General features: G+C 39.6%; 2 protein-coding genes and 1 long non-coding RNA gene across 5 annotated transcripts in view; 1 reads left to right on the forward strand and 2 right to left on the reverse strand.

Moving 5' to 3' along the window:
- Nucleotides 1-8,945, reverse strand: part of unc13a (unc-13 homolog A (C. elegans)) — a 42,102-nt gene extending 33,157 nt beyond the window's left edge. The window contains exons 1-7 of the mRNA XM_044360669.1: nt 8,562-8,945; nt 4,182-4,211; nt 3,971-4,070; nt 2,409-2,526; nt 1,328-1,451; nt 910-980; nt 571-625 (exon numbers count right to left, since the gene is read on the reverse strand). Of these exons, the coding sequence (XP_044216604.1) occupies nt 571-625; nt 910-980; nt 1,328-1,451; nt 2,409-2,526; nt 3,971-4,070; nt 4,182-4,211; nt 8,562-8,583 (520 nt within the window). The 5' untranslated portion in view covers nt 8,584-8,945. The remainder of the gene's footprint in view (nt 1-570; nt 626-909; nt 981-1,327; nt 1,452-2,408; nt 2,527-3,970; nt 4,071-4,181; nt 4,212-8,561) is intronic.
- Nucleotides 8,946-11,011: 2,066 nt separating this feature from the next.
- Nucleotides 11,012-15,065, reverse strand: hmg20b (high mobility group 20B). 3 transcript variants are annotated; one of them, XM_044360663.1, is made up of 9 exons: nt 14,946-15,065; nt 14,502-14,661; nt 13,559-13,759; nt 13,250-13,370; nt 13,025-13,074; nt 12,857-12,923; nt 12,442-12,657; nt 12,015-12,147; nt 11,012-11,253 (listed from the first exon to the last, which is right to left on the reverse strand). In XM_044360663.1, the coding sequence occupies exons 2-9, from the start codon at nt 14,580-14,582 to the stop codon at nt 11,241-11,243; spliced, it is 882 nt and encodes a 293-aa protein (XP_044216598.1). In that variant the 5' UTR covers nt 14,583-14,661; nt 14,946-15,065; the 3' UTR covers nt 11,012-11,240. The 3 variants fall into 3 exon arrangements, with proteins under 3 accessions (XP_044216598.1, XP_044216596.1, XP_044216597.1); XM_044360661.1 differs by having other exon boundaries at nt 13,025-13,077; nt 14,946-15,059; XM_044360662.1 differs by lacking the exon at nt 14,946-15,065 and adding an exon at nt 14,757-14,919 and having other exon boundaries at nt 13,025-13,077.
- Nucleotides 15,066-16,633: 1,568 nt separating this feature from the next.
- On the forward strand, nt 16,634-17,187 carry LOC122988401. Its single transcript, XR_006404793.1, has 2 exons — nt 16,634-17,069; nt 17,114-17,187. It is a non-coding gene; the product is annotated as an uncharacterized LOC122988401 (long non-coding RNA).
- Nucleotides 17,188-17,518: the final 331 nt, after the last annotated feature.

Genomic DNA, 17,518 nt, shown 5'->3' on the forward strand with positions numbered 1-17,518 from the left:
AAGCCAGGTAAACAAACATGTAGAGATTTGTAGACCTGAGAAATTATTATCTGAAATGTGAACTATGTGACTTTATTAATGAAGTAGATAGCTGGTCTTGATGCTGCAAGATCAGAAAATACACACATACTATATCATCTCTGCACACACACAAGCATCTGCAGATTTATACTATACACACTTAATCACCTGCTCCCTGTGTCATCATCACTAGAGAGATAGACAGACAGACAGACAGGCAGGCAGGCTGGGTGGTGTGTGTCTGACAACGCAGCCTATGTCAGTTCACATTCGTCACACATCTAGCACCTATAAGTCACTCTCATGCTCAGGCAGGCTGGCTCGCATGATTCGGCACATCAGCTTTTCTCCCTCCCCTCCTCCTTTCCTTTGCCACATCTATCAGCCTCATTTCAGCCTCCTGTCTACTTTCGTTCTCAATGAGTCAAGACGATGGAGGAGGGGGAGTGGGGGGGGGAGAGAGGAAAAAACAGGAGGCATAAAAAGGACACAGCAGGACATAACACAGAAGGATGTGCACACAGGAGTGGCTGGTCTGATGACACTCACAGCACTGAGTGGTTGGCGCATGGAGTGGTCGCTCCTGTTCCTCTTGGTAGGCATACTGAGGATAAAAACACAACAACAGACAACTCAGAAAATAATATCCAGCACTTGTTTTGAGGCAAATTGATGAAAAATATTGACCTTCTGCCATCAATGGCAGCCATAGGGCGTAATTACAGAGAATATGGAAAATGGATAGAGAGGGTGGGAGGAAAACAAAGAGGAGGAAAAGAGTTGAGAGAGAGAATATTATATGATTGTATTCTATACTACAGATTGAGAAAGATAGATGACAGATACTATAGTGTAGAGAGAGTGAAAGGAATATAATAAAGTCCTTACATCTTGGTCTCTCATGGCATTTAGTTGTTCAAGTTTCTTGGCCCAGTATCTCGCTTCTTCCTCTGGAATGTCTGCAGCACACAACACTCAACATCATACTCTTCACTGTACAAAATTTTTTAGACATTATAAACATATCTCCTATATATTTATAGATTTAACAGAGGAAGCACTATAGTAGTAGTACTAGCAGAAGGGGAAGCAGCATCAGCACAGGATAGTAATAATGATAGTGGTAGAGACAGCAGCAGTTGTACTTTTTTAGTAGTAGTAATACTAGTAGCAGTAGGAATTGTTCTTTCTTATTTGTCAGATTTAATTGAAATACTGTATATCAAGAATTGAACATATATAAAAAGACAATATACAGAACAAAAAACATTTGTAGGATAAATTAAGCTGTGACGAAAGGTCAAACCTAGTGGCAGTTCAAAGCGGGTGTCGAGCAGCAGCCTGTGAAAGGTCGGGTCTTTGGTTCCACAAATCTCATTCTCAGCCATGATGACGTTGGAGTCCAGGGTCAACCATTGACCTGGACCGTCCTGGAAAATAAAGAGGAAGACAGGTATGACCAGGACAGTACTGACTGTCATTAGATCCCACATGCCGATTCCAATTCTGTGTGTATAAAGCCAACAAGCCTAAATGTGAAATCTGTTCTTGACTGCTATAAACAAATACTGGAACTAAAAAAATATGGAGCACTAGCTAACTTACGTCATCATTTTAGGCCCTGTGTAATATTCCTAATGTATATATAATCTATGACATTTCATCAGTATTGTAAACATTTTGTGATTTCATTCAAATTTATGTTAGCTTTAATTTATTTGACAGAATAGTAACATATAGGTGGAATATTCATGACACACCCACCCTGAAACATAAAAAAATTTATAATATTCCTTTAATATTGCAAGAATATTCGGGACTTTGAATGTATGTGCTAGGTTTAGTGAGGTTTAACATGACTATATTGATATAATATATTGATAGTTATATTTTTTATATTGTTCCACTATCATTATTGTGTTTTGTGCCTTTATACGACTTTGCATTGGTTTTAATTTATCATATCATATAATAGCATATGTTTTAATCTCAATAATGACTTTCTGACATTTTTCTCAGCATCATTCATAATATTATATTCACTGTCAGTTGTGTGCAGTCCAAGCTGAACCGAGTGGGAAGAATATTCATAACGCATGCACATCAGGATCAACACACCCAGCAGGGTATTGAGAGAACCAAACATGAAACTAGACACCTAAAGCATTAGCATGGTCTAGCTTTCATACTACTTGTGTCACATTTGGATACAAGCATTCACCTAATAGTTCACATTAAGTTGTGATTTTTTTTGGTGCAATTTCTTTGTGCTTTACAGAGTTTATTGTTGAAACTAGTTCCTTTTTATGTAAAGCTTATGAAATGTAAAGCAATGAAACCTAAAGCAATGCTAAGGGACGTCAGAGCCAAAGAGAGAGATAGTGCACCTCATTTGACTGCCGTATGCTGCGCAGGGGGATCCATAAGGTGCCCACCATGGTGTCCCAGATCAGCCCTTTATTCCACACCTCAACTGTCAGGCCCAGATCCAACCGGTTTATTTCACTGTACAGCAGAAAGAGGCGGGGACAGAAAAAGAGAAATAAGATAGAGAAAGAGAGAAAAGACAAAATACAGAATGTGGAGACAGGGTTGTATGCAGACACCTCAAAGCACAGAGGATTTTTACCAGAAATACAGGCAATGCCATCAGGAGCTGCACTTAAATCTACTGATGGATATGCACTGTGATTCAATCTGCCGAGGGAAATGAGTCATTCAGCATGAAGATGGAAAGAGTAGGTGATTGTCAACTAGGCTGCCAGCAGGATATAAGAGGCAGCACAGATAGGACAACAGCAGAGTCTGTCTATATGTCTGTATGACAAACAACTGTGAACTCTACGCCTCCTTTTTTCATCAAGTAACAGTCATACACAATACAATATAACTAAGGTCAGGACTAAGATTTGTAATATGACTACAAATCTGGAAGATTATCAGCTCACTTAGCATTTCTCATCATTGAACAGTACCTCTTCTCAGGCCCACTGGCTGTCTTAACTGAATCAAATCCTAATAATAGCCACAGCTTTGATATGAAAATGCATCTTTCTGTTTCCCTGGGAGCCGAGGAAGTAATCTGGCAAACGGCTGAATGGTGTGCTGCTTCATAAAAGGGAAAAGAGGAGAAGAGGAAACAAACAGGAGATGCAGCAGGGTGAAGGAGAGAGTGAGAAATTGAAAGAGAAGGGAAAGAAAACCTGTGCTTTACTTTTAATGTAGTTTAAAGTTATAGTAGATGAAACATAAAAACAGTAGGATGGAGAGACAAGCCATTTTTTTTCATCAGGTTTTTTTTTCCTATTGGGTCAACTCTCTGAAGTTATGAGGTGAATGGAGCCCTGATGGATGTGGAGAAACCCTCTGGATTGGGTGTGTGTGAACTCTGCTGGAGCAGCTCAAACATCACAGGTGTTATGTCATCCCCTCACTGTTCAAAGGTTGAGAAAAATAAAAGGAAGCGAGAGGAAGAGGGCAAAAATAACTCCTTTTAGAAAATATAAATGTCACAGCTGACCCTGCTGTGTATGTGCTGAAGAATTGAGCCCCTGAGGTTTGAATTACAGTATGTACACTTGATTAAATGTCAGTATATTTACACTCTTTCCATATGTTAATGTGGACCACTGACTTGCATCTGTCAACTGATGTTGAGACTAGATTATTAGCTACAAACTAAAAAGCTACTGTAACAGCAAAGCCAGAGCTGGCTGGAGGGGTGAAGGTGGGGATGGGTTGAGAGGGTAGAGTGAGAGGAAAAAGTGACAGAAGTGGAAGACAAGTGGGTGTAAAGAGTAGGGAATATAGCAAGAAATCAATATCCACTGTGCAGCAAATACTGTAAAGCAAAGACTGAAGACCCGATTAAGCAATTTTGTGCAGGCAGATTTACAGAAGAGGACAGGGGCTGAAGGGGGGAAAGTGAGAGAGGGCAAAAAGCACTCACAACATAAAGTCTTGCTCCCAGCACGGCTGACTGCCGCGCACAGCGATGGTTGTGCTCTTAACATTCTGCACCTTCAGGGTCACGTAAGTGTTAAATTTCTCTGTAAAATACAAACACTATTGGTTATGCTGCTGTGTGTGTTTATGTTAAGCAACCAAGACTTAGTAAAAATAAACAAGAAATGGACGGACCTCCAAAGGACACAACTTACCTTGGGGTCCATCGAGCTTGCCTTTCTTCACTGCAAACAAACAGAAAACAAAAGTCACAAACAAGAAATCAGTGTACCTGTAGTGAAGTAAGTTACAATATTTGTGCATTACTTTACAAAAAATGAGTGAGTGAGGTGATAAAAATTATGCTTGTCCACCAACAGCCCATCAAGGATTTCACACTTCCTGCTGTACATATAACTCTCAGTGAGTCCACAATGGCTTTTCTCAGGCTTATGCTTATAGTGTCATGTGACTTTTGCCTACAGTCTAGTTAGGCCTTTGCCTGTAGCTAATGTGCATGAAAGTACGGTTGGATGGTCATTGACGGGAAACTGGCATTTTAGAGAGGATGGGGAAAGTGGGGGGGCAATGTGCCAGGATCTCAATATGAAAGACTGCATCCACTCAGCAGGAAGTGTCAGGATCTCTGAGTCACTCTTTGGAGGGGCAGAAAGACTGTTTCAGTAAAAGGTGTTGCCAGGGAGGAAAGTGACCACATACCGGATGCTTGTGTATGTATTCCTGCATGATTGACAACAGGGGGTGGTAGTTAAAAGACTGAGCAGCACTGATGTTTGTCTAACACAATGAGGCTCCGCTGAGGTGCCACTGCCAGCTCCTCCATGCAGGGACCTCTGGAGGTACCAGAATGACTTTTAAACCACAATGACGTCAAAAGCCTATTCATTATTCATTCAATCCTGCACCCTGCCGATGCTCAGCTTCCCTATGTTCAGCAGTAAGGTATTAATATTCAGAACTCTGGTTTTTAGTCACTGTCACTGATGTTGCATTTAAGGAAAGGTGTACAGAGATTAAGCAACATTTAAAATCTAATTGGGCCTCAACAACAAGCCGCTAAAACACTCTCTGAGCATGAGTGCTTGGCTGCAAGAGAAGAATGACTTTATAATGCATTACCTATCCAACTCTCTAAAACAGAGGGAACTAATGCTCCCTCTTATTCAATCAAGAAAACCCTAAAAAATGAGGGTTGTAAAAGTGATGCTGTTAGTAACAACCCAAATAGATTTGACAAAACACATTCTGATCCATTTTCTTAGTCAGTGACAGCAGAGCAGGCGTAAAAACCATTGTGGACAAATTGGCTTCTAAAAATAGCATCACCCCAGCAAACCCTTGGGATAATGCTTATCACTTAAATATCGCTTTGATTCATGAGGCAGGTGCCTGAGTAAGCGGTGTGGTAGAACATGTGCTTCTCACCCAACTTCAAAGCAAAATCCTCCTTTCCTGATATTTTTGCTGCTGACAAGGCAATCACGCCCGAGGGGTAAAGGAAGGTTCATTTCCATGAAAGCACTGAATATACAGGCGAGCAAATTACTAATTTCTTTGCTTTAAATAGTCAGTAAATGACAGATGCACCCTTGCAAACACTCTCGCTCTCTCCCATACACAGTCCTCTCCTCACCACCAGCCACTCTCTCTCTCTCCCTCTCACTCAATCACTCGCTCCTACAAGCTCCCCCTGCCATGTGGCAAGTATGCACGTGTGCTCCCTTTCTATCTCTTTCTCTCGTGCTCCATTAATCTCTCTGTGCAGCCGGATGCGGGCAGAGCGAGCTGCATCCCCAACACTAAAAATAACCACTTCAGTGTGACAGGAGTGGGGGGTGCCGGAAAGGCGGGTGGTTGGGGATGGGGGTGGGGTGGGGGTGCTTACAGCTCACAGGCATAAGACTAACCCAACATTGCTGCAGTTTTACAGCAAAGGGAAAGGAACAGGGTAAAAGTAGGTGTTACATATTTTAGGCAAACCCTCAACAGAAAATGCCGTGTCCCTGCCACAGCAATTATAAGATCTCATTTTCTCTTCCTTTGATGAGGAAAATTGGACAAATAAATTCTAGCTAAAGGGGCTTTTTATTTCCTGAGGTTTTCCCATCAAAAGAGAACTCACACTACCTAGCAATTATACTGACACCAGGAACGACAATATAAACCTGTCGCCAGGGAATGCAGTGAGGAAATTTCTCAAGATTGTGACAGAAAAAGAGAAATGACTCAAATGCACCATTAAGTCAAAAATGGTTACCAAGATGTTACAGCCTTTGCACATCCACTCTGCTGGATAAAACTCACACCTGCAGAGTACCTGGGGCAAGATATCAAAAGTAAGATTGATTTTTTTTTGAAGTCTTCCTTAAGTATATTGACAGTATAGAGCCTAGGCATCATTATCCACAAATATCAATGCCCTTTTATCTACTGTATATGATTCCAACACAATTATTCTATGCTGCTTACTATTTACAGACTCCCAGTAACCCTTGTCATTATTAAAGTAACACAGCAGTGTGTTTGAAATGCTAATATGAAAAAGAAAAAGCTAAGGACGGTTTGGTGCTAAATTATATTATTTCTGCAAAAATTGCCCCCTAATGATCCGAATACATAAGTAAATAGTCTTAATGAGAGAAGGTGACACTAATGAGGATGTCTCTCATGGCTGACTGTGTTATAAAGTTATAATGCGTGAACTGGCATCTCGCTACAGGGGATGACAGTAATAGGTTAGTTGCCAGATCTGAATATGCTTATTCAGCTTCTGTGGCACAATCTATCTTATCATCTAACATCACAAGACATGGAAGTAGAGCACAGCTCTGACCATGCAATGCCAGTGCCAAAGTCTAATTCATGCTCAAAGTGAACAGCCATGCATTTCTGCATTCTCCTCACACCGACACATCATGAAAAAAATATGATATCAATATCAACTTAGCTGCAGGCCTGTAACAGAGTTTGTAGAAACCGACTAGAAAACGCCAGCAGAGACTTAAAATACTGTTGGGGTTGCTATGCCAACAAAGCTTCAGGACATAAAGGGACCACCAACGAGCTTGAATCTCAATCCTGACATCTGTGCAATCAGCTCCAGCACTGGTGTCAGCAAGATAGCAGCCTCTTCATAAACATGACTAGCTTGCTCCAACCTCTGCCTTAATTTGAAGAAGAAACTAGAGGGAATTTGCGATGTCATCTTCACTTTTATTCACTGTTCCCTGATTAATGAGGCAGCATATGTTAGTGTCCCAGAATAGGAAAATCTGCCCAAACTGGCCATAAAATTGTGTCCCTATGAGGCTTAAAAATAAAATAAATTAACTAGTCATATGTTCTTGAGAAGTTACAAGATCTGCAGACATGTTCGAACCCGTTTGTTTTGTTTCAGAATGACAGGAAAAGGCCAGATGATATGTCTTTTTTACTGGCCCCTTAAATCAACCTCACAACTGCATTTGTTTATTTGCCTTCTCATTCATCAAATGACTGTATCTTCATCAGCCTGTCAGCTTTTTTTTTACTGTGCTGGAACCATACTAGGACATGAATTTCAGTTTCAGGAGAACTGGCTGAGGCAGTGTAAAAAACCTTAAATAACTACTCTGAGAGGGGAGTATTTCTAATCCTAATAAAACCATTTAAATCACATCAACTGCAGGACTCATGTTTGGTTCATTAGGAGAAACTGTGTCTTGATAAATTGAGAGACTTATTTTTGGGGTCCAGTTTCTACTCGTTTCTCTGGAGAAAGACATCACAGACAACATTATAGACTTCATCGAATAAATGACAAGTACACCATTAACAACTGAAGGGAGGTATTTGTCATGACACCGTGCAACGTTATGATCTGGGGCCTGTTCATTCAGTAGGAAACCAATTTGGAGGAATCTTGATTTCTCCAAAGAAAAACAGGCTGTGGTTGTCATGGTGGGGCTCAAAAAATGAATGTTGCTACCAATCACGTAAATCTAAAGAGATTCAACTGCAACGAAACCAAGTAGGCTACTGTACAGGTCTCTTCGCGCAATTACGCTTAAAAACTGAGATGAAATGTCCTCACTCGAGATGATTTTAATCAAAGTGCTATCTGTTTTACGGCATGAAACATAAAACACTCCACCCTTGTTACGCAGGGACAAACTGAGAGTGGATTACATCTTGTTTTACTACGTTTGACAGCTGCTGCCAAAAGCATACACCTACTCCATAAATCGATAGGGCTGTAACAATGCCAGTCTCAGTAAAATTAGAGCCCGGTCTGTCATCGAGGACAGTACGAGTGAAATATTTCAAGCGAATTTACACACTAATTGTAGAAGAGCTAAACAGATTAGAAATATGCTCAATCACCAAACGTAATGGGAAGTATTCAGAGTAGGAGTTGCATTAAATTGCCATTTATTCGCCTTTCAAAGACAGATTCCTGCTATTCCGAAATATTGATGGATAATTTGCCAGAACAGGTAAACCCCCCAAAAGCTGTAAAGACTCGACTTGAGGCAATTGAGGATGAACACATCAGTAGGTCGTGACAAGACATGCATTGTTAGTTCTTCTCTTACCTCCAACACACAGCAATGACATTTCTTAACTGCGCCTTTAGTACAGGGTCCAGCTTCTTCACTAGTTTCCTTTATTTCGGTTAATCTGTGCAATATACAGCCTGGGAATGAATCGGTGGGCTGGAGATGGAGACGCCTGCCGTCGCTAGCAGCACCAGGGCCTGGCAGGAATCGTTACGCCTGACATACATAAAAGTCTTCACACTTCGAGGGTGAACGCCAGCGTCGCAGTCCTCTCCGTCTTATTTATGGCGCCTCTGTCTTGATTTTAAACTCTTTCCTCCCCCTTCTTTCTCAGCTCTCCGCTCCCCAACACTCAGCCATCTTGTTCAGCTTCAGCACCACCGCTGCGTGGACAGCTCCTGGCAGTGACGTCGGAGCGGCGGTGATGGTGAGTATGGGTGGGGTGAGGATCCTGCATTATTAGCCTCTCCCTCTGTATTTTCATCATATTTCTCTAAATGTTTTACAAAATCCTCATCTGAAATTCCCCGACATGCTCACATGTCAACATGGAAGAATTTGTTAAAAAATATTGTGATATCTGTTTTTTTGTCAATATTATCCAGCTCCACTTTTTTAAGAAACACTGAAGCCCAGATGAAATATGTTAAGCCACTGCACAGCAGTCACTGGTGTTTCTGGGTAATAATGACTAGGCAGTGAGTCAGTTTAAGGACATTTAAACTTCACTTTCACTGAGAGAAAGTGTCAGTTATAAGGCAAAGGAGTGGGACTTCTCATACCTGAGTTTGCATTCACAGTAACTTGATACTTGATGAATGGCTGATTCAGCCCATCCAGTAACAACTACCAAATACAGAGATGAGATGACAGATGAATGGAAATACATTGAAAGTCTATTACAGAGAAAATGAAGACCATAAATAGCATCATTAATGGGGGTTTAATTTCATGAACGTTTTCCCAATTTCAGAAGAAAGCAATGATTATGCACATGAATGATGCACCTGAGATGATATTTGACTTGAAGCAGATGGACTGCTGATGTCTAATTTGAGAATACTGAATAAACAAAGTGGGTCGTTTGTCATGAGCTATTTATCTTTGAGCTTTGGTCTGACTGGCTTTTCTAGTATCCAGATGGCAAAACTTGAACCAAGCTCAGTTGTGTCAAACTGTGTGGCATATTTACCACACGTCATATCCACTTCATGCCACCAGTTAGAAAAAAAAGTCAACACCCATACCGGTTCTCTATGGTCACAGATTCAAAACATTACTAGTTTTTTTTGTGGGCCAACAGCTCCCCCTGCTGGAGCATAACATCCATTGAAATTCACAGAATCTCATTTCTTAAAGGATGGATGCACAATTTTTAAAGTTTGTCTTAAAAATAACAGTCAGGTGCCCAAATGAACATTGACACAGGTTTTAACTTCTGTAATCATCCCTCCTATTCATACTGACCATTAGAAGATCCCTTCATAATGCACTTACAATGTAAGTGATGGGGGACAAAATCCACAAACCTCCTTCTGTACAAAAATATATTTAAAAGTTATTCTGAAGCTAATATGAAGCTTCAGCCGCCCAAATTAGTCAAATCAAGTAGATATCTTTCAAGGTCAGTCTACAATCCCTCTTTTTGTTTCTATACTTCCAGCGCAGCTCAACAGGGAACCACCACCAGGGATTTTGGCCCCATCATTTACATTGAAAGTGCTAATAGCCAGTATGAACAGAAGATGATTACAGTGAGGAGAAACTCTTTCTTTTGGGCAGATGACTGTTGTTTTAAGACAGACTTGAACAATTGTGAACATATTCTGTAAAGGGTCATTTCACCCCAATCACACAAAAGACTATTTTAGCACTTACCTCTGGTGGTTTACAGCCATGCAGATTTGAGAGGGGATAATGGCATAGTGGGAGACCATTTGTGATTTGGATGAATTCACCCTTTTTGAACTTGAGATGGGGTGCTTTAAAATAATTAAGCTCACAACAATTAAAAAAACAAAAAACAAAATTGCACTTTTTTCAGTTTTTGTTGGAAACATTTTCAGTATGGTTTAATGAACATTTCAAAAAAATACATATATACTTCACAAATACATAATATTCTGACAACATGTGAAACTGCTTCTCCATTTCACAATCTGCCAATATTGATGTAAATTTAAAACATGTATACCCCAACATTTCATTTTCACCTCTTCCAGTTTTTTACGTATTCTATATTAACTACAACATACACATTACCCAGCATTCTCCAAATGCCAAATGGCATTTATTGTAAACTGATAATTAGGCTTGTCTTGTTGGACAGAGCCTGTAGGTAATTGCTAATACATAGCTACACAATAGGGTTAGGATCAATCCAAATTTTCTTAAGGCAGTTCAGAAAGTAAAATGACATTACATTTAATGAAATCCCTTCCTGCACTGAACTGTAATAACCCTTAAGACTGCCACACAGATTTACATTTACAATTATGTGCGAGAATATACATATTCTACAGAATACACATAATTGTAAAGAGGACATGTTGACATGGACTATGTGTGCTGTGTTTTGAAGTGTTTGTAACCTTGCCTTTACTATCCTTGAGATATCCACATGCTCTGTTGAATGGCACTGATTTGACCCAATACCACCAAGCCTGTGATTTGACCCCTGATGCAGGAATGAATGGGTCTCTGGCTGGAGTCTCCTCATAACTTCTCACTGACAATGAATTAAAGCATGCAGTTAGAGAAAGGAAAATATTCAGACATACATGTTAGATATGGGCTTGTGACTTAAGAGTTATAAATAAATATTTGGGATAATAATCATGTTGGACTAAGGCCTAATAATTACGAGCTTTTGTATGGATTTTTTGTAAAATTATTCCCTTCTTGTCAGGCAGTTAGCTGAGTTCATCTGACCTGACATTGGCTGAATCTACTCATCTTTGGTCTGACATTTTAAATGTGTCTCTGTGATTTAACCAGGATTACTACAGAACCTAAAAATAGTAGTAGATAATAAAGTTTGTTCTTTCTTGATAGCAAAGACACTTGAAAATGACAAACTTTTAACAAGTTGACCTATGAAGAAAAAAAATCTTACAAAGTTGCGCCTGATCTGTGTTTACTGTCCGCTACACTGACCAACAGTCCAACATCCAAAGATATTCAGTTTATATCATATAAGACAAAAAAGCCCCAAATCCTCACATTTGAGAAAGTGGAACCAGCAAATGTTTGGTAATTTTTTTTACTAGAAAAGTGACAAGCTATTTATAGATTATTAAAATAGTTAATCAACTTGTGATTTATTGTGTCTAGTTTCATTCTTTCCGGGACTTTATCAATGATGAGTACAGAAATGCCTGATGTTGTGTGACTGGAAGTCATTGTTAGGTATCAGTGATCAAACACAGGTTGGATGCATGTTTAGTCTGCTGTGTCACACCCTCGGTTTGTGTGAAAGGTATTAGTTACCTGTCCAGATGAGAGAGGACCTCGCAAAGCTGGGTGACCAAGGCCCGGTGCTTGTGAGGGTTTCCTTCAAGCACTCCGCTCAGACGACTCAGGTATGAGTCCAGGTTTCCAAGAGACGCTGTCTCACCTGTGCCTGTTCAGAAACGACACAGAAGAAATATCAGGGAATTTAAGCATTTACATGGCAAACCAGTTCTTGGGAAAATCCAGTTAGTATTCATGAATATTCATTGTTATTATAGCCACATATTTAAGACACAAGTATGCGGGTCATACAAGGTTAACACTTTCAATGTATTTATAATATAGGACTAAAACAACTAAATGCAAATATGACCCTGTAGCAGAAGGTCTAGCTAATATCATGCAGGAGTGTTACTATTTGTTTGTCTTCCCTCTGACTAAATACATCCAAATGATTGCTGACCTGGCAGGGGGACTGATGACAAACCATTGACCAACGTGTGTTTAATGGCCAACCAGTGTTGGTGAAGAGCCTGGGTACGCTTCTCGTCCTGTCCCAGCTCAGCCTCCAGGCGCTCTTTAGCGTTGTACATGTCCTTAATGTGTCTCTGCAGCACCGCATTCTGCTCTTCAAACTCAATGTTGGCCTTACGAAGCCGTCGCAACTCAGCCTCTCGAGCTGAGAGAAATAAAAAATGATTTGACGAGCGTATATGATTATGTATCAAATCATATGTTTAATCTCATATAGAGCTTACTTTACAGAAACAGGGTTTGTCTAAATGTCCTATTAGCTAACAAAGTGATAGCATGGTAATAGCACTGTGTTTGTGCGCTTTACTCATGAAAATGACATTTTCCTGTCTTCATTTTCTTACCTTTATTCTGATCAAGGAACTCCTCTGTGAAGATAGGGATGTCGAATCTACTTGAGAGGTCCGAAGACTGAAGGACCAAATCAACAAACAGATGACTTAGATGTGTGCAATTGATGCAGAAGTAAAATTGTAGGTTATACAGTAACAAGACATGGAGGTGTCATGTACCTTTGGCAAAGATGGCCCTGAACTAGTACTGATGATGACAGATGGAGTGTCTTCTGAAAGAGAAAATGTATGTGCATAAAATAATTCACATGACACGGAGTAAGCGAATATATCTATTTGCCCGTGTGATGTGGTGATATTTGAGGAGTGGTTACTAATAACAATAGATACACGTGAACCATAACCACCATGATAAACATTAGCTATGCTGAAGTCAGTTGTCACCTTTCTTGATCCTCTTGTCTTGTATCTTTGCACTGGTGATCTGATAGGCCTCAGTCTGCTGATATTCCTTTAGTTCCTGAGCATACTGCATCTTCTCTCGTTCTGCCTCATCCAGATAGCGCTGTGAGTGCACAATAATAATAATAATAATGATGATAAGGACAGGTGTGTGCTCACTCAGGAAGTCAAATACAGCAATAAAACAATTTTTTGTGTGATTGTCGATGCATACAATAGCAAGTACCCACAGTTACATGTTGTATTGAATAAATTACAGTATATACATACATGGAAAATTTGAAAAGCTACCTGTTTGTCATTTGGTGCTAATCGTGTCCATTCTGCTCCAAGTCGCTTGGTGATTTCTGGGAAAGGCAGGTCAGGGTATCGGGCCCGCATATGCTCTCGGCGTTCATTCAGGAACCGGACATAACCTGTTACTGGTGCCTTAGGACCATTTGGTAGCACCTTCTTCCTCTTCTTTCCCTTTGGCCAGCCTCTCTTCTTAGGCTGCAGAGAGGGGACATGACACTCCCATGAAGGCAGGGGCTCACTCAGCTGTGCCATTCCTCCTTCTCGTTGAAAAACTACCATAACTACATACAGGGTGTTATTCCAGGGGTTATTTTTTATCATCAATTAATATACAGATTATTTTCTCAATTAATCATTTGGTCTGTAAAATGTCAGGAAATAGGCAACAGGGAACACTATGTTTTCCCAGACCCAAAGATGATGTCTTTAAATTGCTTGTTTTGTTCGACCAACACTGTCAAACCAAAAGATACTCAATTCATCATCATATAAAACTAAGAAAACCAGCAAATATTCACATTTGAGAGGCAGTGGAACTGATTTTTTGGCACCTTAGCTTAAAGATGACTTAGTTTGAGTTGCTGTTGAATTGTGTTGTACTGAGTATTTCTAATAATTTATACACTCCATTTATACCAGTGAGGGCAGACAAAGAATTAAGAAAACCCTTCAGTATACATTTTAACAGCACTACAAACTACAGCCTTGAAAATAACCATAAAGTTAAATCAACATGAAGGTAGGATTAACTGCAGGGCTGGTGTATTATTGTGAATTACTATTAGTAGGCTGGCAGTTGGTCTTAACTCCACCTTAAAACAAAATAATCAATTACATCTGTAGCTGCAAGTTTCGTCAGCTCCCAGCTTAAGATCATGTATCCCACATTTGAAACAGTTTACACAAACCTTGGGTACCCTGGTTCAGATGGACTCACCTCATCCTGGGGTTGATCTGCTGAATGTGATGCTTTGGGCTGCTGCGGGGCTTCACTCTGCTCCTGTTTTATTCCCCCCATGATCTCCTTCCGTACAGTTGATTAAAAACACGTGTAAAAACGGGCCAAACTCCGTCAGGGCGGTGTCATGGGAGGACGTCTGTGTAAAACAATATGAGGGAAGTTATAGAAATTTGCGAGTAGTTGTGAAATTTCGGAATTAATTTCCTCCGCAATGATGCCGCTGAAGCTAACCTAAAACTGCTAGCTGCTCAGTGTGGCGACGCTCACACACAGGACGGACAATATCCAACACAACAAAAACCTTCAGGAAGAACAAATAAAAATACAACAAAAGGGAAATTCGTACTTTCGACTATGTTTACTCACTCAAGATAGCAGCTGTTTAAAAAATATTTCTTTACGTTTTATTACTTTACTCACCCGATAATGAATTCCTTGGCCAAACAGGAAGAGAAGCCTACCTGCCATCTGATTGGTCAATACGGAGACTCGTGATTGGTTGGTTGGAAGACCAACCTCCCTCCAATCAAGCTCCAGTATGTTAAATACACCTCATGCTGCGCCAGTGAAGTACATCAAACTACATTATTGTAAGTTTCCGTAAGCAGTGGTGGAAGAAGTATTCAGATCCTTTACTTAATGATCCACTCCGGACATGTTTTAAAATATACAAAATACTCTACTTTGAATAATAATTTGTGCTTTAATATAGTTTTTCCACAAAAGTTTTTCCAAAAATATTGTTAAAAATCCTTCAAATGGCATCTCCTCTTTGTCCCTCATTAAAAATTCCAGGATCTATAAATATGCAAATATTTTCAATTTCAGAAGTTTTCCTGCTGGACAAAAGATGTGTCCTACTTCACTTCTCAGTTTATGTGCACTGGCAGCTTCAAGTTTTGAACTACTTTATATACAGTTAGTTTGGTCCAGTGGCTCCCAACCTAGGGGTTGGGCCCCTCCTAAGGTCATCAGATAAATCTGAGGGGTCATGAGACGATCAATGAGAGAGGAAAGAAGAAAAAACAAAGTTCTGATACACAAATCTGGTTTCAGTTTTAGGACTTCTTCTCTAGTCTTTGATTTCTGGTGAAATATTGGATCATTTGAACATTTTTTGAAATGAAACCATTTGAGAAGTTTAGAGGGAAAAATCACTATTTGGTGGAGCTGTTAACAACTTATAGACATCTGAAATGTGACCCTGACTACACACTGCTTTTTGTAAGATGTCAAAAACCAAAAAGGTTGAAAACTGCTGGTTTGATCTTTAACAACGTGTTGTATTTTGAAAGATTGTTATATCCATTGTGTCAAATCTTCATCTGAAAAGTAACTAAAACTGTCAAATAAATGTAGTGGAGTAGAAAGTACAATATTTCCCTCTGAAATGTAACAGAGTGTAAGTATAAAGTAGCATCAAATGGAAATACTCAAGTACCTCCAAATTGTCCAGTACTTAAGTAAAAATTCACTGTCCAAAAGTTTCTTAAGTTATACATGAAATAAGTGTATGTTAACATAAACCCTCTTTATTTTATATTCTTTGTGGTGCCATCTTCTAATCATCAAATGTGTGATATTACACAACAGTAATGAGCCATTAATAAGAAAACTATCTGAGCTGCCAGGTTGTGAAGAATCTCTCTGACAGGTGTTTACCCTCCTCCAGCTGGATGCTTTAGCTTTTTGTCTCATTAGTTCATCAGGTAGAGCTCTCGATTGGACCATTTGATCAATGCATTTGTTAAAAAAGACACATTACCCCTTATAAGGAAACGGCATCGGTTTGTATAATGTACTATATTTTTGACATGCATGGATGTATGAAGTTCCTCCGTGATTCAAGCATCAATCAAATGTAAATTATGATAATCCATTATGGCCTATTCAGTTATGAATGAGACTTATGATTCACATCATTTTCATACTCAAACCATTCAGTGACCCCTCATGCCCTGTGAATTGGGGCATTGTCATCCTGGAAGAGACCACTCCCATCAGGATAGAAATGTTTCATCATAGGATAAAGGTGATCACTCACAACTTTGTATTGATCTACAGTGAAGGGACAAGTGGACCCAAACCACACCAGCAAAACGCCCTCCACAGCATAACAGAGCCGCTGGATCCCCTCACTGTAGGGGTCAAGCATTCAGACCTGTACCGGTTTTTCCTCCAATTTGTCACCCGCCTGTATGTGTAACAGAGCCCCTGGGATCTGAAAGTCCCCCTTTGTAGAGTTGGGGGAACTTGGGCCCACCAGACTAGAGCTGGTGTTGCTGACTTGAGCTCAGCAAGGTTCAGTAACATCAGTATCTGTTTTTTGTGGTGCCATAATAATTACTTACCTATTTCAGAATTATGGTATATAGGAATACATGTAATTTTACCATCCTAATTAAAATGTGTACATTTAAAAAGAAATAAAAAATACAAAGGGCATATATTTGTGCAGTGATTTTATTGATTATTAGGTTTACTGATGTATGTAGGGCTGAAATCAACCATTTTCTCAATTGTTCTGGCTATAACATGCAAAAAGTTAAAAATGCCCCATCACAATTTTCCAAAGCTTGAGGGATCAGAATAAACTGAAGCTCAAACCAGTGCCTCAGATAACTGAAGCAGCCTGTGGAACAATGAAATAAAGGGCACTCGGTAATAAGATTTTAATAAGGTGCAGCAACTAACATTTTATATTCAGTGTAAAATTATATAAATCTGAAGAGCTGCAAAACCTGACATATTGTACCTGGAACTTGCAAATATTTGGTATTATCAAAACAAAAAGGTGATTCATTAACAGTGTAGTTAACAAATATTCAGTCTTTATACTACTGATAAAAACTACTTATTGTTTCAGCTATAGTTGTGCGTCTCTGCTCAGTCACTTGGACTGCTCTTTACCATCTTAACATCAAGGACCACAATGGAAAGAAGTCTCACACACTAATTTGTTAGACATATTTATGGTTATGTGAGATTTGAGG

This window comes from Thunnus albacares, chromosome 9 (assembly GCF_914725855.1).
Source record: "Thunnus albacares chromosome 9, fThuAlb1.1, whole genome shotgun sequence".
Lineage (NCBI taxonomy): Eukaryota > Metazoa > Chordata > Actinopteri > Scombriformes > Scombridae > Thunnus > Thunnus albacares.